Source organism: Stegodyphus dumicola, chromosome X2 (assembly GCF_044657685.1).
Source record: "Stegodyphus dumicola isolate Sdum_Otavi_A_Nest chromosome X2, ASM4465768v1".
NCBI lineage: Eukaryota > Metazoa > Arthropoda > Arachnida > Araneae > Eresidae > Stegodyphus > Stegodyphus dumicola.
This window is the reverse complement of record NC_140781.1, coordinates 100,416,794-100,443,373: the sequence shown is the minus strand read 5'-3', so window position 1 is coordinate 100,443,373 and position 26,580 is coordinate 100,416,794. Positions and strand designations below refer to the sequence as shown.

General features: G+C 31.7%; 1 protein-coding gene across 2 annotated transcripts in view; it reads right to left on the bottom strand.

The window, feature by feature from the left end:
- Positions 1–14,879: 14,879 nt before the first annotated feature.
- LOC118187840 (uncharacterized) overlaps positions 14,880–26,580 on the bottom strand; it is a 279,238-nt gene continuing 267,537 nt past the window's right edge. For both annotated transcript variants that reach the window (XM_085808803.1, XM_085808802.1), the window contains one exon: positions 14,880–20,437. In XM_085808803.1, coding sequence (XP_085664929.1) covers positions 20,129–20,437 — 309 coding nt within the window. In that variant the 3' untranslated portion in view covers positions 14,880–20,128. The remainder of the gene's footprint in view (positions 20,438–26,580) is intronic.

The window sequence follows — 26,580 nt, the reverse complement described above, 5'->3', positions numbered from 1 at the left end:
AAATTCATAAAAGTGGTATTCCTTTCCGCCCTATTGTATCAAATTTAGGTACTGCCTCGTATCCTTTAGCTAAATATTTAGTTTCTAGATTTTCCACTCTATTAGACAATAACATTTACACCATAAAAAATTCAATAGAGTTTGTAAAAAAGGTTAAAAACATTTCTCCTAGTAATTTACTCATGGTTTCTTTTGATGTAAAATCATTATTCACCAATGTCCCAGTGGAGGGTGCATTAAGATGTCTAGAAACCAGACTTCGCGAATTTCATTTCTCTTGCATCGAAATTGATGAGCTAATTTCTCTCACTCAACTCTGTTTGAAACAAACACATTTTGTTTTCCAAAATAAATATTACAAGCAAACTGAGGGATTAGCCATGGGAAGTCCCCTCAGTCCCATCCTGGCTGATATCTACATGCATTATTATGAATCAAAATTGTTTGAAACTTTAAACTTCCCGGCATGGTTCCGCTACGTAGACGATACTTTTACCCTGTTTGAAGGTAATAAAGATGATTTAAATAGAGTTCTTTCAACAATGAATTCTATTGATCCTGCTATTCAGTTCACTTTTGAACTTGAGACTTGCAATTCTCTTCCGTTTCTCGATATTCTGGTCACACGTAACACATCCAACTTCAGTACTACAGTTTACCGTAAACCTTCATCGGTTTGCCTTCCACCACACTTTAAATCATGTCATCCGACTAAACAAAAGTTAGCTTCATTTTATTCCTATGTTTTCCGTGCTGTTCAAGTTTGCTCCTCCAAACTAGCCCTTGATGAAGAACTAAATTATTTAAAAGCAATAGCTATTGACAGGGGCTTTTCACCCAACATTATTAATCAAGCAGTTAAAAAATTCTCATCTCAACACACTAAAAGCCACACTCTTATTTTAGGAGATTATAAAAATTCTGTTGTCATTCCCTTCTTTCCATCAATTAGCTATAAAGTTGCACATATTTTGCAGAAATTTAACTTTCGGGTTGTTTTTTCTCCCATCAATAAAATTCCAACTTCTATACTCAAGGACCCCATTCCGGATATGAATTCCTGGGGTATTTATAGGATTCCTTGCCAGTGTGGTTTAGTTTACATTGGCCAAACTAAGAGAGCCTTAAAATTTCGCGTCAAAGAACATGAGGCATATGTTAGAAAAAAGGAAACACAGAGGTCTTCTGTTGCTCAACATTGTTGGTCCGAAAATCACACTTTCAATTTTTCTGCTGCCAAAATTATTCAAAAAACATCTTCCATTGGAGAACTGGATTTTCTAGAGTCATTTCACATTCATAAAAATCTTTCTGTTCTAGTTAACGATCCTAATTCCAATCCAAATTTGCCTTCGGCTTTTAGAGAAATTATGTTTTAGTTCTGGTTTCGCCAACAGATGGCGCCACTTGCTTATTCTTGTCCAGGCTTTCTTATCTTATCTAATCATTATTTCCTATCTTGTTCATTTGCGGTTTTTCAGCTGAAGATGATGGTTCGGTAAAACCATCGAAACTAGTCCTGTGAAAATTTTGTAGGTATATCGCTGATTTTTGTTGTTTGACTTCTGAATTAGTTCTTTAAACATCTTTCTTTATTTTAAGTCAACCTCTTTAAAACTATTTTTTATTTTAAGTCAAAACTATAGCGGATATATTCTGTTGTATTCATTTCTGGGGAAAAATAAGAATAAATAAAAGAAAAATCCGTGAACTGATTTATTCGGTTGGGCGAGAATAATTTTATTCGGTATAACCGAGTTAAATCGGTTGAATGTATTGAGAGGTTAAAATTTCGATACTCTTTTGGAAACCAAAAATGTCCGATCACTTTTGCAAAACATTACAAACAATTCTTCACCTCTCAATTGCTGAAGAAGATTCGAAGAAGTTCTTAAAAAGGAAATTGGCTTTATAGAAGGTACCATTATTTTAGTCTAAGAAGGCAAGAAAATGGTTGCTTATTTTGAGAACTTAAATTTTAACCTGAAAATGTCAATAACTGTCTTTTTTCCTTACCAATAGAGGGAAGTAGCTAACCTAAAGATGTAGTTAATATATATTATGTTTATACATTTTTAAAAAGGTTTCGAGAAAGGGGTTCTTTCAAAATGTACCATGCACACAAGCTGTGGATTAAAGGAAGCAATTTCCGAAGGGAAACATTCCTATTCCATATTTAAAAAAACATTGTAATTGCATGATATTAAAATTTTTATGTAAGTAATAAGCAACATTATTAACTGGAAAGGGGAAAATTTTCATTACTTATATGGAAAGAAGACTCCAAATGAATACTCGAAAAATGTACGTACTGTTTCTAAAGTTAAATCCGCCAACATAGAAATCATTTGCAGAGTCTTTAAATACATATGAATCAATAATAAATAAAATAATACAGTAAGATCAACAGCTCAAATAAGCTAATTGTCCTAGTGTTTATCAGCTTTTTTTGCCGAGGCATGTGACTCAACGCAAAACAATTTGTATAATCTTTTATGAAAACTGTCAGATAAATGAAAATATGTTGTGACCTTAGATTGAGCATGGGTATTTCTAAATCACTGCAACAAAAAACGGCTATTTATTATCAAAAACGAAGAGAAAAATGTACAAACCTAGTTCCGTCAGAAAAGGGTATATGATTGTCCCCGCAGAATTTAGGGGTTTATAATTCTCCCGGGATTATCTTACAATGGGAAATTAAAACTAAGAGGAGTGGGAAAAAATGTTAAATTCAACTCAACGTACTGTCAGGAGAACGTTTTACGTCCGGTATTTACAGAAGAAATTCTATTTCTTTATACTAATGACTTTCAAAGAGTGAAACGTCATCAAAACAAAGCTACAAGTCATATAAGGTATTTCTTTCACCTGCTTGGTGCGCCTTCGTGGTGCGGTTTTTTGCACGCTGGTCGCGTAGTCCAGAGGTCCGCGGTTCGATTCCCGGCGAAGGCGTTGCTAATTTTTCATCCTTCATGCTTCAAAAAAATCCTAATGTCTCTGTAGTCATACTACAAAAAGTTCATCTGAATTTCATGAAAAAATGAAGAATGATGCAGCAATTGCGTATAGATCTTTTCAACGTATTCCTGTGAAGTCCCAAGACGTTCCACCTATGGACGATTGTGCCTCTAGTCTCGTTAAAAGAGCTCTTTTTAAACTCAAACCAACCACCACTAGCGGACTCAAGAAAGTAGTGGAAAAGAAATAGGAATTAGTAAACTTGGAAATTTTACGAAAAGCCCTTCTATTATAGAATCACGATGCCGACTTAAACTCCAGAAAAACAGCTATAGAATCGATCGAGCACTAAAATATGCTTCTTACATTTTAAACATTAATAAATCGGCTCGAAATCGTTCTAAAAATGTGTAAAAACCTTCTGTAACATACAGAAATTTGGAAAAATGCCCTTAAATACTCAAGTCATCATGATTGCAGATTATTTTCTTTTGGCTTACTTTATAGTAAACTCTTGTGTGCAATTAAGAATGTTACGTTTCACACAGTACAGATGTGATCCAATAAAATGTCAAATGTGACCAAATATTTTTTTCAAGTTTAACAAAGATAACAGCAGAAGATTGCCGTTCTTCGATATAAAAGGCCAAACAACACTAAGCGCGGCAATTTAAAATTTAAGCGCCAGTGTTTGAGACATTAACTGAAAATGAGTCAGCAGCTAATTTGTGTTTTTCAGTTCGTGAAATATATTATCTTCTTATTGACGTTTTTCAGTTACCTCATCCTTGCATTATTAAGCTTCAGTTATAACTGTAAGTTGGTTAGCAAAATCTCTTGAAATTGTCATTTTGCATCTTTTTCTTACCTTACGTAAATAAGACGAGGAGCCAAATGTGTGTGATTAGTGTAAAAGGATTCTCCGTTCTGGTACAGATGAGTGATTAATTAAAAATGAAAACTTAAAATAATAAAAAAACGCCACATCCAAGGAAACATTTTGATTATTTTTTGGATTTTTTTTACTCAAAGAATTACCTCTTTAAAAAATATAGGATTTCATTCAATTTAACGAAAAGACTGCAACTAGAAACTGACTAAATTTTTCCCGTCGGAGAATCTTAAATTACGATAAAGCCTCTTGCAGTAAGAAGATTTGTCTCTTTCTGATTTGGAAGAGTAATGTTTTTTTCGCTTCATAACTTTTCCATATGTAATAAATTTAAATAAGTGGTTTTACTTATTTAAATTTATTACATATGGAAAAGTTATGAAGCTCAAGAACGTTTAGTTGATAAATAAGACCGAGGTACCATTATGAAATTTTATCCTTCGTTTCATTAATTTTAATTCCGAAATCTTAATTTTCTTCTTGTTCAACATTATAAGGTTTGAAGTTTTAAGATAAGTTTTGTAGAGATGTTTATGAAATATAGAAAATAATTACTTACATTGGTCTATGTGTAATGCTACTAAAATAATCATTTGATACCGATATCAGGAAATAATTCCTTTACCGATTCTTCACAATTTAATCCATACATAAATATTTTAGTTATTTTCTAGAAATATTTATAATTTAGCTGGCTTGAAAACTGTATGAACTATTTTTATTATGTTTATTTTATAGTTATCATCGTAAGTTATATGAAATATTTCTGATAAAAATTACAAAACAGTTTGATAAAATATAATTTTCTCTAAACCCTATAGCTATATGGTGTCTATATCACTTGAAAAAGTTGCAGCACATAAATTAAACTTACGTTTTCTAACATAGGAAATCAATTATATATGTAACTAGTAGTTTAAAATATTAGTTGTAATGGCTCATTTTACGACACATCAACCTTAATTAAAGCTATATTGTTTAGAATAGTCATTTTCATTTACGGAATTATGACATCTGTAACTCTGTTTTTAAAGCTTTAACATCTCTGTTTACACCAGTTTTGACAGGGACTTAAGATCTAAAACTCTATTTTTGAACGGATATGAATAATAATGAAAATTCCGACGCAGCGTAAAATTTATTTAATGAAATGTAAGCATATTTTTTATTCTTAATCTTGATGATAATCAAGAACAATTCCCTGTTGGTTCGAGGTACTGATGCAAAAAATGGAGAACTATTGAAGGAACTTAATAATTCAGGAAGACCCTAGGGATATGCAAGAGTAATTTTCATTTAAGAATTATTTTGATCAGATATTTTGACAGAGTTAAAAAATTCCCTTTTTCTTATAACGGGAAAAAGTAAATATTAACTTCAAATCCATTCTTTGAAAATATTATAAATCTCGCATTTCAAAATCAAAGGGAATACTTTTTCTCTTTAAAAAAAGGTTAATTTTTTTCCCTTCTGTTTGTAGCGCTCTTCATATTCCTTGACCAACTGTAACTTAATATAGGGGTAAATTTTAGAGCGATATTTTAAATTATTCGTCTTTGTTCTCAAATGCTGTAGTTTTTTTATTATTATTTTATTTTTGCTGCCTTTTCATCCAAGTACGCTTCACGCTTAATGAGATCAAGAACAACTGCGAATAATTTATTCAGCGCTTATTTTTCCCAACGCCAAGTAACAAATTTGTTACATACGCTACTTCCTGCTGAGTAAACAAAACCCGAGGTGATAAAATGCAAATTAATTGTTCATTCTCGTTCTTATTCAGGCTTGTTAGAAAGAGACCGGCTGCCGTATTTGAGAAGATATTTTTTATGGAGAATAGTAGGCATGAATAATGTGTATGTTTTCTTGTTCCACATAACTTGAGCTTTCGTAATTGAGAAAATCTTTTTTATTTTGCATACGTTATCACAAAATGTTGCATTTGCTTTCCGCCTCAAAGCTCAGACTAAATGAGGGTTTAAAATGCAATCAGGATATAAAATGCACCACACATACGATATTGATGGCAGCACTGCCATCTTGTCCTTTATTTTACCCATTACATAAAAAAACTGGTTTTTTACCACTTGAACTATCATATGCATCTCCATAGATTTTTGAAGTACAGGCTGAAAAGTATTACAAAATAAGAAATAAGTTTGTGATGTAGATCGATGTTTGAACAGTGAATTTTGAAAAGTAAAGTTTCTAGTATATTAAGAGGAAGAATACAAAACGTTTGCATTAACTAATCAAAGTTTTAAAGAGCTTCTTAGTATTTCTGCAACATGTCAACTTTTAAGGTGTAACAGTTTTGCGTTGGGTGAGAAAATCGAAGTTAGGAAATGAAGTAGTAATCTTAAAAGAAACTTAATACTAAAAAAGATGTGAAATTTAAAATTAAACCCTACAAAAAATTTTAAACTGGCATAGATTGGGACTAATCATGCATAGTTCCCCTACTTTCAGTGATAGTGTTTACAAAAGAAAACATTTCCCATTTGCTTACCTCCTCATGCAAAATCTTAGCACCTTGTTATAAAAAGAAGAGGAAATACTTCTTTATTCTTTTGCATGAATTGTATTCACGAGATTTCACGTTTTTCATTTTCACCAGCAGCACCTCAATTATTTGAAATCGGTTGTCTCTGATGCAGGATTTTCTCCTACAGTCATGGATTAAGCCTCTAAAAGCATGTCATCATAAAACGCATTCCAATATTTGAAATAAAGACAACAATCTTCTTGTTATATCCTTTTATCATGCTACCAATAAAAACATTTCTCAGACTCTCCACTACTTTCAAGTAATGTTCTTACTTATCAGTAATCTTCGTTGTTTGATTTTTAAAGAGTTTATATCTGATTTTAATCTTTGAGAAGTTATAGACTACCTTTTGGGTGTGACTTAGTATATATCGGTCAGACTTAGAAAAGTCAAAATTTTGTGTTAAAGAATACAAATGCTACATTTGAAACGGAGAAATAATCGAATTTTTCGACAACTAATCACAGTCCAAACCTCAGTTTGGGTTCTTCAAAAATGATCCACAAAGTGACATTTCCGAAAAGTTTTCCTGATTCATAAAGGTTTATATCTCTTTTAGATTAATAGCATTAATTCTTACCCATTTCCTCCTGATGTCTTCAAAACTCTTATATTTATTGGGTTTCTCCTCAAATGGCGTTATATTCATTTCCTTATAAATATATGTTAGTTGCTCCGGAAGAAGAAGAAACTATGTCTGACTGACATTCAAAACAAAAGTTTTGTTCAAAATCTAAGGCAATCTAAGGCTCTATTTTATCCAGTTTTAAACTGTATATTGGCATATTTCTCTACCACGTAAATATAGGCATTCAAAGTAATGGAATTTCAGCTTGGCTTTTGAACTTTTATAGGAAGCAAACACATATGGAAAGCGGAATTTTGACAAAGCACTCTACTACAAAATGAAGAGATTAAGCAACTACCTCTGCCTAAATTTATTTTAGACCCATTGCAAGCTATATTTTGTTTTATTTTTCATCCTACATTACTCCGTAAATTTACTCTTGTTTTTCCCATTACAGTTACATAGTATATAAATAAGGTTTTGGTTTCTTTCGCTCAAATTCATTATTTCATTTAACATCTGTGAATTCATTTTCAGATATATTACCTAATTTGTTTTCAGATCTGATGAGCCGAGGAATTTCTTCTGTTAGCTTATCATCCATGATTTTCCTTAGATTTTAAATTTCGGAAATTGAATTTTTCAATTAAATAGCTTCTCGTAAAGCGTCTATTAATTTCAAATGCCTGGCTGTATATATGAAATTCATACTACAGAGGTTACTTAAAGGATGTAGTACTTAAAGCATGGGTAAAGTATAATAACAAAAAAATGGATAGGTAGCATACATTACGGATCGAATAGAAAAAGGCTTTATTGAGAGATAGGCGTACAAGAAATTGATCAAAAGGAAGATGTGGCCTTGCCCTACTGCAATGGTTCCGTTGCACCGTCTGTAGATACTCAACATTAGATTATCTGAGAGATCTTGGAGTAAGAATTCTCATTCTTTAAGGAGTATTAGTTTCAGTTGCCTGATGTTCTCTGGTGAGTAATATCGTGCCGCCAGGCCTCTCGCTGATGTATCACACACATGTTCAGGCATTTAAATCAGGGAAGCACGTTGGCCGATCCGTACTGCGGATAACCTCACTTTCCAGCAACTCATCAGCAGCATCAATTCTGTGGGGACGCGCATTGTCATCTATAAGTCATGATTAATGGCATCCCAGAAAAGACGCACCAGCAGGACCACAACTTCATTATAATAACGATCTCTGGTAAGTGAGCATCTGGTCGGAAATGTGAAGTTCCGTTCATCACAATGTCTCTATATACAAGAATGTCAGGACCACTCAAACGGTCTCTTTTCCTGATGCTAGTGCATAGAAACATCTCTCTATCCCTCTCCATATCAACTATCGCCAAGAATCGTTTATCAGACTGAAACGACAGTCATTGGTAAAGAGGACGTGACTCTACTGATGAGATGTCCAGTCTTTGTGTTCTCTACACCACCATAAACGGTGCCGCCGATGAACTGATGTTAATGGTATACAGCGTTCAGGGTGGCGGCCGAATGAGCCAGCTTTATGAAGTCATCTGGTGACAGTAAGCCGAGACACCTGTCGTCCGGTTACCGTGCTCAACAGCTGAGCGGTGTTGTTTGCTGTCTAATTTCGATCTCTTTTCGCTGCATGCGATATATCTGTCATCAGACACCCTTGTTTTCCTTAGACGACCACTATCAAACTTTCTTACAGCGTTACCTGTCATTTGGAATGCTTTCCAAGCTCGTGAAACAACGCTTTTATCAAATACAAACTCTTGATCGACCGACTTCAAACTACGTCCTTCATCACTCTTGCCAATCATTTTACTACGTGCAAAGGTGTCAAGCGTCCTGATGTTTTCTTGTACTCGTTCTACAGTTACAATCTCAATTTCACTTGCAGAAGAATAACCGGAAAAATGGCTTCCATTCTCATTTTTAAGTTGCCTTCCATTTTTAAGCGTGCCCTGACGTATCGTCTGACGTCATTGTGCATATATTTGCATTCACATCACCATTCTGCTGAATTGCCTTTTCATTGAATTAATACCTGAAACCCTTTTCAACAGACTAGAAGAGAAACACGCTAATGTGACAATCAAAATCGTAAAAACAACCTTGTATTTAGCGTTTCTAGGTATTTCTTTCTCCTGATGAGGAGGGACCTTTAGCTGCCCTCGAAATCGATTGAGTGTTTTATTATACTTACGCTAAATACAAGGTTGCTTTTACGATTTTGATTCCTTTTTCAACAGTTTTGTATGTTAAAAATGAATTTGTTACTTTTGCACACTAGTATATGTATATAAGATAAAAATTATGTAAATCAAAATTATAATTTAAAATAGCAACCGCCCTTTAATTCCTCATTTTTAATTTAGGCATTTCCTCTCTAGATTCTAAAAATAGTAATAACTATTTCTGGACTGCTCCATTTCTAGATCACTCCATAGCATATAATTCGCATAACCCTGATGACGTAGTTAATTCAGAACTTAAACGGAAACTTTCTTTTAATAAGCTCTCATATTGAAGTAACGGCGCCTTTTTGTTTCTACGTCTGTTATCGCTAAAACGCTCATTCGCTGCTCTCTTTCTTTCGCAACAATATCAAAAATGTAAATGTTTTTGAATAGACACGATTAAAGTGCCAAGTGAATTATGGTCACAAATGTCATTTGAAATACATATGACTTTGCCTCGGCTGCATATGTATCGAAGTACGGAGAGCATTTTCCCAAGTTTATTTACTTATTAAACCCTGGAAATAGCTTTACTGGTAAGAGTTCTGATGCTTTATTAGTTTTAAAAAGCGTAAAAGTTATCATTATCAACATATTAAAATATTTTATTTTGTTTGTAAATGTGTTAATCTGATACGATACTCTTGCGTTTGTATTACAAAATGTTTTTTATATACTTTGTAAATTGTTTTAGTGTGAGTCATTAATATTTTAGAGCAAGTAAATGGTTCTCTCAAATTTATTTAACCGATGCTAGACTATTGAATGTAATTTAAATGTAAATTTTCTTGAAAAACTTAAACGAAATGTTTTGTAAAATTATGGGCAAATAAAACGTCCCTCTGCACTGTCCTGTTATATGCATTAACAGACCCTTTATTGGCCCGTTTAGTTATATTAAATATTTATTTTTATAAAGTAACTTTTTCTCTAAATGCAAAAATCTCGAGTATTGTACATATAGATTCATTCATGCCTAATATTTATGGTATGTCTGGATTAAAAATAAAGAATTTTGAGTTACTAAAAGAAGTCATAAATCAGAATATTCGGGCATATTCCTCTGAAGAAACCCAAAACAGCAGGTGCAAGGAAAATGAACTGAAAGATTTACATTCTGATTTTGGAAATGACTACAATTTAGTGAAATAATTTTCAGTATTTTTGATAAAACAAAGAAGTGCTACGAACATGATATTACTGAATTAAATTTAATAAAATTTGTCAGGAATTTTGATCTTTTTATTGCATTAGTGCCTTTGGGGTGTAACTAGAAACACATACGGATCGCAACCGTGATCTCCAGAGTTCTCATTCCTGGTGAAGGCATCGCTCATTTTTCGTATTTGCTGCTTCGAAAACCAAATAAACGCTATAACTATAGCTGTAAAATTACGTCCATGTATATTAATTGTGTACAAATATTTTGACACTGTTCTGTTATAATTCAGGAAATAATTTAGTAGAAATCATACTACAGGAAAGTTATTTTAATTCCTCTTAAATATCTCTCTAGCAGTTCAAGCTGCGAAAGTACTAGTATCTAATGCTGAAGTACAATTAACATTAAATATTTGCTAAGTTTTTGAGATTTTCATATATTTTTGAGAAAATATCTCGTTCAGTCAAAAGAGTAGTGATAGATAAAGAATATTGTTATGCAAGAAAATTAATAAGGTCTTAAATTTAATCTCTGAAAAGAATCTAAGGAAATGTTACGTTCTGAATATCTTTAATGTTTTCGTGTGTAAGAATCTATTAAAAATGTGTTTTCTATAAAAGTATATGCAATTTTTTATTTTTCTGGTGTGAGGTCTTTTAATCGAAAAGTCAATGATTCAGTAATTTTTATGCTAATATATTTCGCCTTCCAGGAAAATTCGAAGTTAAGGAATGAAGAAAGAATTACCTTTTGTTCCTAATATTCCTATTGTTAGCAAAATGCATCTTCTGCTTGATCAATAAAGGTGAATGTTTTAGTAATTAGTCCAATAACTTTGGGAAGTTTAAGTTTCCTCTAAATCGATAAAGAAGGGAAACTTATAATGAATTCCGAAGGACTACATATACTAACAAATACGGGAAATTTATTCTTTTATAAATATTAGTATCTTAAATGTAAATTAATTTCTTAATATATTCTAACACGGCGAGTGGTGTCATTTTAAATCAGTTAAGTTTCTAATTATAAGTTTAAAGGCATACACCAAAAACAGCTATAAACTATACAATTTCATGAAATAAATATTATTTTATGCAAGTATTAAATATTTATACGAATTAATTTTAATATAAGTCTAATTAAATACATTATATGATATTTATTTGTTATGCAAGTGTGTCACTGCGAATTGGTAGTTCTTTCCGAAGTCTTTTCGTTTTTCTTACAAAGTACAAAATACAAAGGTTTTTCTTCACTACTGCACCTTCTGAAATTGTTTTCAGAGCTGATTATATTTATGTGCGTTATTACATTGCTAATACCTTTAATTTTGCAGTTATTCTTAATGTGTTCATGGAATGTTTAAATCACAGGAGTTTTTAAAGCCTGAAAGTCTAACTACAATTCTTGAATTTGGTAATTTTTCGTTATCGCCACTAGAATGCTTCAACCTAAACTTTCCCTAACTGCACTTAAATCAACAATTGTCTTCAATTTGACATAAGTAGACAGATAGCTCTAGTGCTCTTTGCCGTAACCTCAATAAACCAAACTAAAACAAACCAAACTGACATAAGCACATGCCACGTCACAAAGCGTGTTTAATGGAAGCATTCGTAGGAGAGTCTCTTGTTTTTAGATTGATAAATTGCTTTTTGGCTATTAAATACAATTTTAATGATTTGCAGCTGTTTCAAATCAAGTTATTTAAAAAGCTCTCTTCAAAAACTGAAAATATTAACTGTTTGAGACTTCATAATACATTTTTCCTAACCTTAAGGTTTTGTTTATTACAAATATAGCTTCACTTATATAATTCTAGAACAATGTCAACTTATGCTTAATACACATACCTATGCATTGTAGAGAAATTTGGTATTTTGGAAGCAGACAAGATAAAAAATATACAACGCCTTGGCCGGGAATCGAACCATGGACCTCTGAATTTACGCGCTGAGCGTGCAGACTACTACACCACGGATGCTCGTTAAGAACGGAGAAATACCTTATAGCATAATAGCATTATTTGTTTTCTTTGGATATACTATCCACACAGAAATCAACAGAACTCTGCAAGTATCATTCAGTAGAATCTGAATCATTTTTACCTCTTCACAAGTACTTTGTCACATAATTTCTTTTAAGTTACTACAATTAAAGCTTTTTCCATCTCATTAGTAGCAAATAATAGACAAGTTCCAAACGGTTTTCTGTTCAGAATTTCAGAATTTCTTTTCAAAAAGACAAGGAGGTACTCATTAAAATGAATGCGCTCTCTGAAAAAAGGTACAAAGAAGGAAATGAAATTATTATTAAAAATTTGTAAATCGTGAGTCTAAATTTTAAGTCCATTTTTTCTTTCTTTGTTGTGCCTTTTCTTCTGTTTAATTTTGATGTACAGTGGTCAAAGAACAAAATTGGGTCAGATCTGTATCTTCCGTTCTATTTGGCCAATTGACAAAAATCATACAACATTTTTGATGCCTAAAAAGCGCGACATAGGATTAAATTCAATTGAATTCAGCTGTTTTTCCGTATTTTGATTCTAATCCTCAAATTAACGGAAAATCTAAAGTATAAGTTTTTAACCACTTTTATATAATAATACTTAGTACTTATGTACAACATCTTTTTATATAATACTGTAACAGTATATTGTATCCAGTAAGAATAAGGTAATATTCATATAAGTACTGACAAGCAGCCCTCAATCTTAAAATAGGCCCACCAGCGGCCGAGCGGTGAAGTCGCTGAACACTGGTAGTTCGGTTCGAGGTTCGAATCCCACGAACGGCCTGGCTGCATGGGCGTTTTCGTGGTTTTCCCCATGTGTAACGTGCATACGAGCCAGTTCCCCTTAGAAAGCCCTCCACGAAGGAATCCCTGCCTTAGACAGATAGCTCTAGTGTGCTTTGCCGTAATCTCAACAAACCAAACCAATCTTAAAATAAATGTTACCGATGAATTCATTAAAATACTATAGATATATTTTCTCTTCTTTATGATTTTCTTTCTTCAGTTGAATTCCTTTTTTCTACATTACTTTAATATAAGAATACAACATTTAATTACACTCAGTGGAATACCTTGTAGGAATCTACTGTATCTAGAATCTTGTCTCAAATTCCTGCAAACCCTATAAGACTGATATCGACTTATCGTTCAATGTGAAGCAAATCAAGAAGTCTAAAATGAAGTTAAAATAATCGTTTTCTTAAAACGAACCGAAAGGAACAGCTTTTGCAACAAATTAATTTCCGTTACTAGCAGTTATTAAAATTAACATGAGACAACGTTAAATTCAAAGTAGGTAACGTAGTCAGAAACTATAACATAAAATAAGCTACTGTTTCGGATCGTGCTTATTTTAAAACGTCGGCTAATAAAATAAAGCGCTATAGCTGGAATAAATTTAAGTAGAGCTAGCAATAAAAATTAACAGGAAGACGCGCCTGCTAGATGTTCTAGTACAAAATTTGAAAGCCTCAGTTTAAATACACACACAACAACTGATTTGCATTCAGATGAGAAATTTGGAAAGAAGCTTAAATCATAATATTTGGTTAAGTCATATACACTACCTCTCAACACTTCATGCGAACTAACTGGAATAGAATCATTTTGGAATCACTCTTTTTTAATACGTTAAAAGGCACATAAAATACCTTACAACATTTTATTCCAACTAACTAGGATAAAATCATTTTCGAACCACTCCTTTTTTTAATAACTTAAGGCAACTAGATTAGGTATTTTAATCTAGAAATAACTATATATCATATTGCACAGCGAAAGTGTATATTACGATCAATTTACTTACCTACGTTATTTAAAATAATAGTTTATCTTTTCACCTGTTTTCTCGCAGTTCTTACGAGCCCCTTTGCGGTGACACCGCTTGATAAACAATTACATGAAAGTCATGCTTTGAATAACAGATACTTTAAAATTCCTTACTATTGTATAAAACATTCTAAAGACATATATTTTCGTTACTTATTGAACTGTCTAATATGGAAAAGAAAACAGATGAAAAACTTACAATTGTTTTTTAGGATCCAGTGGTTCAATATTACCTTTTTCCACTGCTTTTATTAAGCAGTATTCCGGCGTTTAAGCGAAGTTCGGTCAAGTGGTGTTTCAATTGACATACAAAATGTACGCGTACATACTTTTAACGTTATTGATGAAGCTCTTGGTCAACAGCAGGCGATTCATTAAAGGTTTGGGAGAGAGAAACTATATACACGGATATAATCTGCTTTTGGGATGTTCGTACCTCTAATCTTCATTAATTCAAGGATCAACTTGTGTAATTTGATAAGCACTTGGGGTATTACATATCGATCCAGCATACATAAAAGTTAATTATCTAGTCCGAACTTGTTGTTTTAAGTAGTATATATTCTTTTGATAGTACTTAGGAATGAGAATAACTTCGTTGTCTTTTTATAAATGCTTAGAAATAATTTTTTGAGCAAATAAAATACACAAGTAAGACAAAAAGCATTACTAGGACGAAAGATTTTATTATCAATCAGTATAAAATGTCTAAATGCACAATGGAAAAGAAGTAAATTAATAAAGTCATACATAACAATGATTTAGACATTTAATAGATTCAGAAAACGTAACACGTAGTTATATACCCTCAAGTTTCAAACACGTCTTCGAAATATAAGGTGATGTACCACAATATCAATAATGAAAACTGATAAAACGTACTCGGTAAGTGATCTACAAACTACACGAAAGTAATATTGTTATTTGGTTTGAGAAAAAATGTAATACACTCAATCAAATCAAAAGCATTGCGTTAGGCATACCTTCAAATTAATTTGAATAAAAGATGTATTTTCCAGTTTCACGAAAGGAAAAGCTCTGAATATTCGATGAGTTTCACACAGAAAAGTTCCCTCCCGTAAATATATTCCCCCTTTTCTTCACGTAATTGCATCTCCAGTAAATCCTGCCAAAATTTTAGCCATTTTGCATGCCATCTGTACTTATCATTATGTACATTTTAAAGCAGCTTTCGTGGTTTTGAAAATTCTTCAAACGAATGTATAAAGAAAGAAATTTATGTTAGCTTTTTAAGCTAGGCGAGATCAAACCTTTGTCGAAGGAATGCATATTTTGATCGTATAGTCATTTAACTAATACAGTTATGCAGAAGAACGAAACAGTCAACGCATAATTGTGATTTATAAATCATCATTAAGAATTTGTGAGCTTATTCGTTTGCATAAAAACTTTGGAACAACAAAATTTCCTTGTCTTTATTCTAACGCTTGAAGAATACTGCTTATGGGGAAAAATTATCTGCAGTGGCTTTAAGAACAAAAACATTGAATATGGCAAAGTTCTGTTAAGAAATAAGCTAATCTTTATAGAATTTACTAATACTTATTTCATGTAGTTTTATGGACTTCTGTTATTTCATTGATGAAAATATAGTACAATGAAAATTCATATTAAAATTTAGTTTGCTCTTTTGCAAGCTAGACGCGGCGACATCGGCAAACGGAACGAAACAGTAAACTTCATTAATTTAATAAATAAACGCTTAGTATACAGAAGTTTTAAACTTGCAGGATGGCATCAGTTCGTGAAAACAATGTTTAAGAATTTCAAAGTCACACAATGATTTCTCTCAAAGTATTACTTTCTATGCGTAAATAAATAAAGTTAGCGGGTTCAGTTAGAGCTTCTCAAACTTCTATGAAATAAATTGATGATTAATCACTAATTGAAAATCAAGGAAATTGATATAATACATTATTCACTTTGCTTTATGTTTCAAATTCTCTCTTTAAGAAGTTAGAGTTAAATGTCTTCCATATGAATGCGAATATACATTGTTTAAGTTCTAAAATGATTTCTGAGACACTGTAGCTGACGATATGTTAATCATATAAAAGATCTCTATATGCAGCACATAAATATGTATTCAAGTGGACGTTCTTAAGAAGGTTTGATAACTACTCAATAATAAATACCAAGAGAATCAAAACTCTCTTCTTTATCTAGAAGGACGGCGTAATGCATTAATCTTCTTAGCTATAGTAATCCGAAAATTCCCTTATACTTTCAGAACAATGTTAAAAGACTACTTGGCTATCCATTTATTACAAGTACATTCTGAAATAAATGTCTAGTCCTCAGACAGTAATTTAAATTTTCGTGTAAAATTTCCTTCAAATTGGGAATTTGAAATGAATTTAATATCCTGAAAATATGTGCAATTTCTTAGTCTTTTTTAAATCGTTGCCTAGTAATTCAGCACTCACTTGACACATGTAGATTTACATAAGTCAGCTTACAAAATTAAATGCTTGAAAAATGTTTATTTTTGGGAACATAGAAGCGAACAGACTGAAAGACTGAATTGACCTTTATGGTTAGGAAAAGTAAGTAATGAGAACTAGATACATACAAATAAATCCAGTCCAGCATACTGCCAAATCCACTCGCATACAAAATAATGTAACATGTTTATTTTATTTGCAGCAAAAGTTTTCTTTAGCGGTTATGCAAAAACATAATATCTGACCTTAACTTAGAATTAAATTCTTAAATATTTGAAAAATAATAGCCCTAAATATTATTCAAAATCACTTAGTTTTAAATAATAAATAACAAAGTTTCACAAAATACATTTATTAACAATACCCTTGGTAATTTTATCAGAGCCTGGGGCAGATAGATATTCAATAAGACAATGAAAATAAAGATTTTTTGCAGTAGCATAATAACAAAAATTTAATTAATAAGTATTTACATACTGAATATATTTGTTAAACTAACAGCGTTGGCATCTTTATCGAAAACATCATAATATCTAATTAAAATTCAATAAAGTAATTCAATAGATCTGCCTTAACATTCAACACACAGGAAAATTCTTTTCATATATACAGGACAGAACTCAGTATTTATGAAAATTTTTACTTACATAAAAATTCACTCACTTTTCAACGTACACGACATAGTTTGAATTTTTCAATTATAAAGTTGAAATACAGAGAAATTAGTTATTATAACATTAGTCTTGAAAATACATGAATATAATTAGCAAATTCAAAAGGAAGGACCATTATTCATCCTCTCTTTTGCTTATGTCGATGTAAATACCTGTTTCAAACCTTCATCAATCCCAAAAGGTTATATACTTATTTCCACTACTCAGCCTACTGTTCATATTTATAAATTGTTTCAAACACAGACATATAGATGAAACATTAACGTATCAGACACCGCTGCCAAACTTTGAAACGGCAGAGCAATTATATGGAAACAAATTCAACATTTTCATATTAACAATATCATCCACAATTATTGAATTTTCCAACATTATTACATTCCATCATTATTATATATTCAAGAAGATTTTGCACATAAGCTGTAGATAAGCATAAATACTGCCTTGCAATTCAAATGGATGCTGCGCAATATTCAGCCTTTGAATTTCGGACACTTGGAGTATATGTTCTGAGTCATAATGCACGGCTTCCGCAGGTGAGTTTGCAAAGTAAACTTTAATATTTTGAAGTGATGTTTTGAATAAATCAAATATGCGCATATGTTTTTTCTCAACTTAAACAAAGGTGAACATTTTCCCTTCAAAATAGAGATAAAATTTTAATCAGTAAAAATTAGTATTAATTAACAAAACAACGGCGTTTAAACTAATTAGAGATATTTTTATTGCAGTCAAGATATTGTAATTGAATAGCATAATCCATAGTATCAACCACTAAAATTAATTCCTAACCATATATATAATTTCGAATAAGACCTTGCATAATCCTTGAACTCTAAGTTTACCATTGAAACGTAAATAGCTATTGAAAAATGTATATAAGTATTTTGATAAGTATGTTATTATGGATATCAGCTATATCAGGAATGGGCAAACGTTTTCGGTCGCGGGCCAAAAATTGAAAGAAAAAGGTTTGTAGGGCCAAAATAATTTTTTTCTAAAATTTTAAAAACAATATACAAGTATTACAAGTATAATATATTAATGATATGGATGAAATTGCGATTTCATTTTTAATTATTGAGGTTTGAAGTAAGATGTACTGATCCTAAGGAACGAGGCTAAATGCTCATTTGTCAGTCTACTTCTGAAATAATTATTTCTAAGGTTTATAGTTGAAAACACTTGTTCACATATATAAGATGAAGCAAACATAGCACTGATTTTCTGGGCGTGGGATCTTAAATTTGGGAAACGTACTTTTGATAATGATTTGTAAAACTCAAACTTTGACATATTTAGAAACAACTGCTTGAGATGATTATTAGATTGCAAATCAATTAATTCAAGCTGCAAATATGACCTCACTGCTTCACAATTTACGTTGAAATCCATAAAAATATCCAGTTCTGTTTGAATGTCACTGAAATCTGCGTTCGAACTCAAAATGCAGTTTTTTTTTCAAGCCATCTTCATAATTCTTTAGCTTCTCTTCATTTACTGAGGGTACTAAATTTAACCTCGGGAAATGAGACAAGTCGTTCTTAGCTAGATGCCCAGCAAACAGATTAAGTTTTAAGTTAAGATTAAGTTTTTTTCTAAGAGGTCTAATTCACCTATATTGGATTCCCATATGTCTGCTCGAGAAAAAGATAACGCTTGTTGGCGCGACCCAATCTGCAGCTATAATTAACAAAGAACTTCGCGTTTAACACTTTACCAAGTGAAAGCTGTCTGTGCTTGCAATTTCCGTTGATTTATGTTTTGTAGAACAAAAATAGAGAAAGTAAAAATATCATCAGGCCTTCGAAAAAAAGGAAGAAAAAAAATATTTAAACAAAGTACAAAAGGAGATGGATATATAATATATAAATATATACTTCTTTTAATTTCCCTTATACCGGCAAATTAAAATTCTATCCACGGGCCGGATAGGAACTTCCGACTGGCTGTAGTTTACCCATCCCTGAGCTATATTATGATGGATACGGATGAATTCCTTCATTTAGAAGTTGCAGTCAAGCCAGATATCATTACATTACGGAATGAGAGGCGCTGAAACTCGTTTTCAAAGGTAGCTAAATATATCGTACTCAGCAGTAATGAAATAGAGATATATTTCCTCTGTTATAATCTTAATAATTGATTAATATGGGGATAGAAAAAGAGAGGAAGATTGGCTTTACAGTACAAAACGTAATTTTTGTTAATTGTGATTTCCATCAGACGTAAAAAGATTATTAACAGGAGAAAATAACCTTCTTAATTCAAGTAAAAATACCAATAAATACTAGACTTGAAACATCATCTCAAAATTCAAAATTTATATACTTTATGACTTGAAATAAATAAGGTCTATCATCGCACTGCTTATGTTATGAGTATAATTGCTCTATGAAGCGCATTTACATAATGCTTTATGTAATCGGACTAAATCTATGGCTTATCTGAGCTTGATGAGGTGAGTTGTCTTTGATGTTTCTATTTCGTTTATGGTGGGATGAAATATATTTTCTTAGATGATGGACGTATTTTGTTATTCATTGATTAAATCTGAATACATTAAATACATATATTTATAGACAAATATTTAAACTTTTCATTAGAAGACAATGGAAAGATTACAAACATTTGATCAGATTACCATTTAAATTGCAAGCCAGTATATAAAACCAGAAAATCACACAACATGTAAAAGAGCGTCCAACATGTAAAAGTCCAAAATTTATCATCGTACTCCTCTTGAGCACCTGTGATTACTGGGAGTGTCTTACTGTGCTTCAGCTGACCCAGACGTAATCTGTCAACCCATGGGCAGACCAGAATTTGCATTTCGTTTTATGATACGAATCCACAAAGCTTACGTTAGAGTTGACCAATGCAATAGTATTCGGATACTTTAGCCATTCTTCGGGTATAATTTGATTGTCAGGAGATTTTACGAATTCCATAACTAATTTCTGGATTGTGTCTCGGAATTGTAGATCTTCAGGTTGTGGTGAATCGATGTACAGATGTAGCTGGTCAAAAAATGCTAAAGCGTCCCACAGGTGACTGCTATATATAGCTGGGTAGTTATACACACGAATCTGTTAAAAGATAAATTAGATTTAGTTTAGGACATCTAATAACTGCAGCTGATAACGAAAAATAATTTAGAATACATATTCATCAGTAACTGAAAACTACATGAATTTGCGAGTAAAAAAATAGCTATAAATAACACAAAGTTATATCACTTAATAACAAGTGTCATTTTCTAATTTAGTTTGAAAATTGGCAATAGGTATTCTAAAGAAGAATAATGCTGAAGTAATTACATATTTAAAACTCTGGAACTAACAGGCTCGCTGAATTATATTGCTTTCTTTGCGAACTATGTTGTTAAATACTTAATGCGATTAAATATAAAAACGCTTAAAAACCTGTGATAGATGTTAAAACAATATTTATAGCATTATCTTGATTACTAAAGTAAATCAAGTGAATTAATAAAATATTTAGTATCCAAAACAGAATGCTTCTTAAAGAGCTTGTGAGATTATTGAAGCCACAAATTTAAATGCGTATTTCTCATTCAGAAATGCAGCAGTTCACCTTAAAAATGTAGCAGTAAATAGGGCTTCTAAACATTAAAAGGAGTCTATATCCTAATTATCCTTCTGTCTTCCGTCTGTCGCTTCTTAAAAGTGCATAATTAGGACAGATCGATATATGAAGGGGTTCTCAAAGGATGTGCGTGGGATTTATGGCTTGGAAGGAAGTATCCCAGTTTCTAATTCACACTTCAAGTAGCTCAATTTATGAATGCATCTGCAAGAGCTATATAAATTAATTGCAACAGAATGTTTCAACAGCAAAGTAGGATTAGGTAGTACAGCACTTAAAGCGTCGGACTTGTCTGCGAAAACAGACTTAATCGCTTTAGCTGAAACTTAATCGCTTTAGCTGAATGCGGTTCGTGAAGCCACTTTGAATGATATAAATAGCTAAAACGAGAGAAGAGAGAGAATATCTTTGTTGTTTTTGATAAATGCAAAAGTAGTTGCACAATAAACTTCATTTATCATATGGTATTAGCAAATTTTATTATCTTGCCTCACCTCAAGTATTATGAGGTTAAAAAATATGAGTTTTTGGCACTTGTTAAATTATCTTTACATTAAAGCAGTGAAAAATGAGCTAAGAAATTTTAATATAATCTTCTTTCTTCCTGTCTAATAAAACAAGACAAGAAAAGTAATTTTATACTGCTGTTGATGTCGACAAAAATACTAAAGTCCCCAAAACATATAAGCAATTTTATGATGCATGATGACCATTGCATATAGCTTTTATTATATGAACAGAATTTGTTTAATATACAGTTGTTACCTTGCGTAATAACAGAGACTGATTTTTCCTTTGTAAAATACCAGTTTTAATTAATTAAATGAAATCTACTTTTATATGCAGCGTTTAAAGGGATCAAGACAAGATTTTAGTATACTAAGGAAGAATGTTTTATTATCCTAATTCTGAGTAGAAATGGTAGATATCCGTTAGTTTCTATGATATATCTTATTAATATCATTGTATTTGAATGCATTAAATTAGTGACTAATAAATCTTGCAAAACTATGATTAACCGCCTTATTGCTCCAAGCTTTGTTATAAAAATATATTTTAACTCAAACAAAATTAAGAAAACATATTTTATATTATTTTACTATTAGACCTACTGTTTCTGTAATATATGATCTATTTAACTTTTCTTTTTGCGTGAATTACTTGTTAAAAATGCTGTCCTGAAATTTGAGCTCAAATGGTTTCATATTAGGATAGATTAATATATGTATTTCAGATAATAATATAGGCAAGATGAACGTGTTTTTAAGTTACTTTGTAAGGATTATGTTAATTTTATTAACAGTTAAATTTTAAGTTAAAGTTCCTTTCCTTTCAAATTCTTAAATTCAACTTACTACTTCCGGTCAGAATGTAGTTTTGGAATCTTGCTGGATATTTAATGAGGAGGAGCGGTATTTAAACCACGAAGTTACTTACTGAGTCAGAGAGAATCAGAGTTTCTGATTTACGCGCGTCTGGCTTTTTGGCCACTCTCTCTCTCAAAGCTGTTATTACGCTCGGCCGTACTCAGGCCCTTGCTAAGCTTCGTAGTCAAATAAGTTATGGGGCCAACTCGATTTGAACCTTGATAGCTTCGGCTATACTTCTTTAGTTAATCTTAGTTTTAGTTTAATTCTTAGTCTTTTAAGTTCAAGCCCAAGTGTGGGATTTGTTTGTACTCTCCCAGGCGGAGTTTTGTTAAATCTTATTGGAATAATAAAGGGTTAGTTATCCTTCTATCTTGTTGTTTCTTGTCACCGAACTCAAGCGATTATTCGCTGATCAGTTCTTAGATTCTTCACTTCCAACATTAAATTAGAAATCCGAAGTGAGGAACTCTACAACTTATTTGTTAAAAATAACCTTGCATCTACCTCATTTCATCAAAATAAAACATTTTCTGCTTTAAACGGATTATAATAGCATAAGAAAATAATTTGCACTAAAACGTTTCTGTGCTTCCTTTAACTTTTAAAAAATATAGTTAAACTTTTTACAACTTTTTTTGTACTCTTTGAATCTAAGTTGAAATATTTCGAAACCAGAATCCTCACCTTAATCTGAAAAATGTCTTCACTTTTTAATCTTTGAAATGTTTTTCTCATTTCTAATTTTTCGGTGTAATTATAAGAAAATACTTGTGATGTCGAAAATGGAAAAAAATGCATATTAATAATATATGATTAGTTATTTTAATTCTGATTTTACCTCAACCGTAGTCACATCATTTTTACAATCAGCATTAAAACTACAAATTTGTGATAACGCTACCAAAAATGTTCCAAAAAATCTGATTCGTTATTAATTATTTCTGATAGCGTTATTAATTCATGCAGGGTGAACGTTTGTCTGGATAATTTCCCTAAACTTCACGAAATTCGCAAGACCTTGGAAAGTGTGATATAAAAAGAAACTTTTATTCGGCAAATTATTTATAACACAAGACTAGACAATTAGAATTACAAACTTTGATTGAAGTGGAAGGCAGATGAAACAGTCTTTAAGAAATTTTACGCTAATGGTGATCGCTGTTTGTGGATATGTGAAAACCTGAACGACAACTTGTAAAACGTATATTTAAACTTTTTCTATACAGTCCCGCATTTCCACTCATTAATCCATGGAGACCAATGAGGAACAGGTCGTCGTGGGCCAGCTAGATGTTTCTAGTGACATGGAGATGAAAGAAATGCCGTTACCTGAAAGTATGGCAGTATTAATACTTCGCATCATATGAGGTAAGGGATTATCGTTTTCGGCAGACCTCAGCAAAGATTATACAAAGCTTAACAGTCAAATAATGTACAGGCTTACTACTTGATTACTAATGTTTTGTAATGTAGTTCTAGAAGAAGTTTGCGGAATAGTTTTCTTAGAAAGGTACGCTACATTCAGCGCTGCATTGATTAATTACTTCTTAGATTTTTCATTTTCAAAATTAATTGGTTTAATGTACAGATAATTTTAGAGTTGGTCTTGTTTTCAGATTTCTTCTGTCAACGACGGCATTTGTTCCACAGCCATTTACATCGTGGCTTGCTTTATAATTTTCATTAATAGTTAGTGCGCGATAATGTCAAGCTTCGAGAAATGGTTTCAGTAATAACCCTATCTACAAAAATGTATTCCATAGCCTTGTAACCTCCTCTGTGAATTGCGTAGACACTGCTGTTTGTGTCATTAGCGGAAACAGTTCCTCAGCTTTATACAGTAGCTTATAACTGAAGCTTCATAAACTCATCCTCAGCTTTATAAATCTGGTAGTTTATTTCGACAAATCAATCATATACATTTTCACATTTGCATAAAAGTGGCTAACATTTGAGAAAATGTATTTTGTGTAAATTTCTGCGTCACCGGATTTCTTGTATATTCCCTGCAACATATGCTTTTACATAAATTTTATGATTCCATACCACAATACAATTATTTCATTGTTTGGGTTAACTCCTCAATTAAATTCATTATTTTACTAGAGAATATCGCTGAAATAATTTTCTTACCTTGTATTAAATTGACACGATTATTCTTTCTAAATTACTCTATTTCTTAGGAAATTTCCTTTTATTCGAAGAATGTTTAAAAATTAGATAAAAACTCTTTTATACATGTCACATTAAATCTTGTATCTTCGTTCAAGCAATTTTAAGCATAAAAGTTCACATAAAACTTTCCAGTAAAATAAGCTTTTTCGTTTCTGAAGTTTTGAAGCTATGTGATATGTGGAAATCAGGCGTGACATAAAAGCGTCAAAATAACCACTCTTTCTTCGCTTTAGTAGCTATTATTTATAAAAACATATCTTTTCAAATAATATACAGACAATGGTAGCGAAATGATCGCTTCAAGGTTCTTTAAATCGAGACAAAGAAAAATTGAAATCACATAAAAGCCTTCCGAATAATGTCTTTTTTAAATCCTTTGACTCTGCCAATTCAAAAAGAGAAGCAGCGAGCAGAAACAGCACAGAGTTTCTAATTTATTCCATTATCTGCACTTTTCAGTTTTATAAAGAAAGACTTTAAAATACGCAGGTAGTTTCAACAACTGTTTATCTAATATGTAAAACAAGAAAAGCTCCTAAATTTCTTTCGTAACGAACTACAGAGAATATATTTGATTTTTAAAGAGAGTTAAGCTTCGTAATGTATTCAAGCATAGGAAATAATGTAGTAAAGCAAGTACACAAAACGCTTAAAAATGTATCACAAAGGTTCAGAAAGAGTGATCTGAGAGAAAGGGACCAAAGTTTTTGAAGCTTTGAATATGTGCTTTGAAAGAGAATGACGATTAGTTTCTAATGGATAAGAGCTTAATTCTGAAAGTGAAGTCAGTAGTAAATGAAACAAAAAATGAAATTCCGTTTGTAAAATAAAAATTTTCTATCTGAAATGAAAACAAGAATTCCTTTTAAAATTTAATCGAAATTTTAATTTAAATTAAAAATGACAATGAAATAAAGGAACAGAAATTGAGAAGCTTATTAATAAGAAAAAAGGAAATAAAGCGTAGATGATTATTTACGGATGGCTCCGTAAATTATGCTTAGTTTCAGGCTTCAATAAATTTTTTCTGTGTGAGAGAAAGAGGCGCGTAGTTTTAAGAATCCACGGTCTGCTGGGAAATGTGCTGTTACCTAATATAATACGGTAAAAATACAACATTCCTGCTTAATATGAATATTAAACAAAAGAACAGATAGGTATGATATTAACAAAAATTATCAAATCCACTCATCTCTGAAATATTAAAACATTTTTACCAAATGCCTTTTTCCAAAATTTATCCTCAAATATTTAACATTTCTTAAGCTTTTTAAATTCCGACTGTTAAACTGATACTATAATTTGCAACATTGTTTAAAAATCACATGTTTGCGTTAGATAAAAATTTAAATTACAGAATCAAATTCTGAACAAATTTCAATACTGTGCATTTCGCTTTACATTTTATAGGAATGGAAAGACGATAAAGCATAAGAAGGAACTCGGTAGTTTATGAGGATTTTATTGTTGCAAAATTCAAAATTTTCGAAACTGCATACATCTTTCTGCAGCATAGCCCACCAGCAGCCGAGCGGTAAAGATGCTGAACACTAGCAGTTCGGTCTGAGGTTCGAATCCCGCGAACGGGCTGGCTGCATGGGCGTTTTCGTGGTTTTCCCCATGTGTAACTTGTATACGAGCCAGTTTCCCTTAGAAAGTCCTCCGCGAAGGCATCCCTCCCTTTAAGCAGATAGCCCTCGTGTGCTTTGCCATAATTAAATAATCCAAAATCCAATCCTACTTTCTGCAGGATACTTATAGATGCAATAATTAAAATAAAATTTAGCAAACATTTGATAACAGTGTTTACTTAGAATTAAACACAAATTTCAAAGTAGCAAGGCATTTTTTCGTTTGTTTGATCTTAAACGTTTTTGCATTTTTTAGATATATTTAAAAAACATAATGGTAATTTGTAGTTCTTTGGTTAAACGTTGTGAGTGAGACGATTTGCAGTTCACTGAGAAGCTTATTAATGTTACACGCATTGACCTCTTTATTATTAGTGCAAAGGTAATCCGTTTTGATTGAAGAAAGGTGATTTCTGGCTCCTCCTCTGCCCCCACCCCAAATTTGAT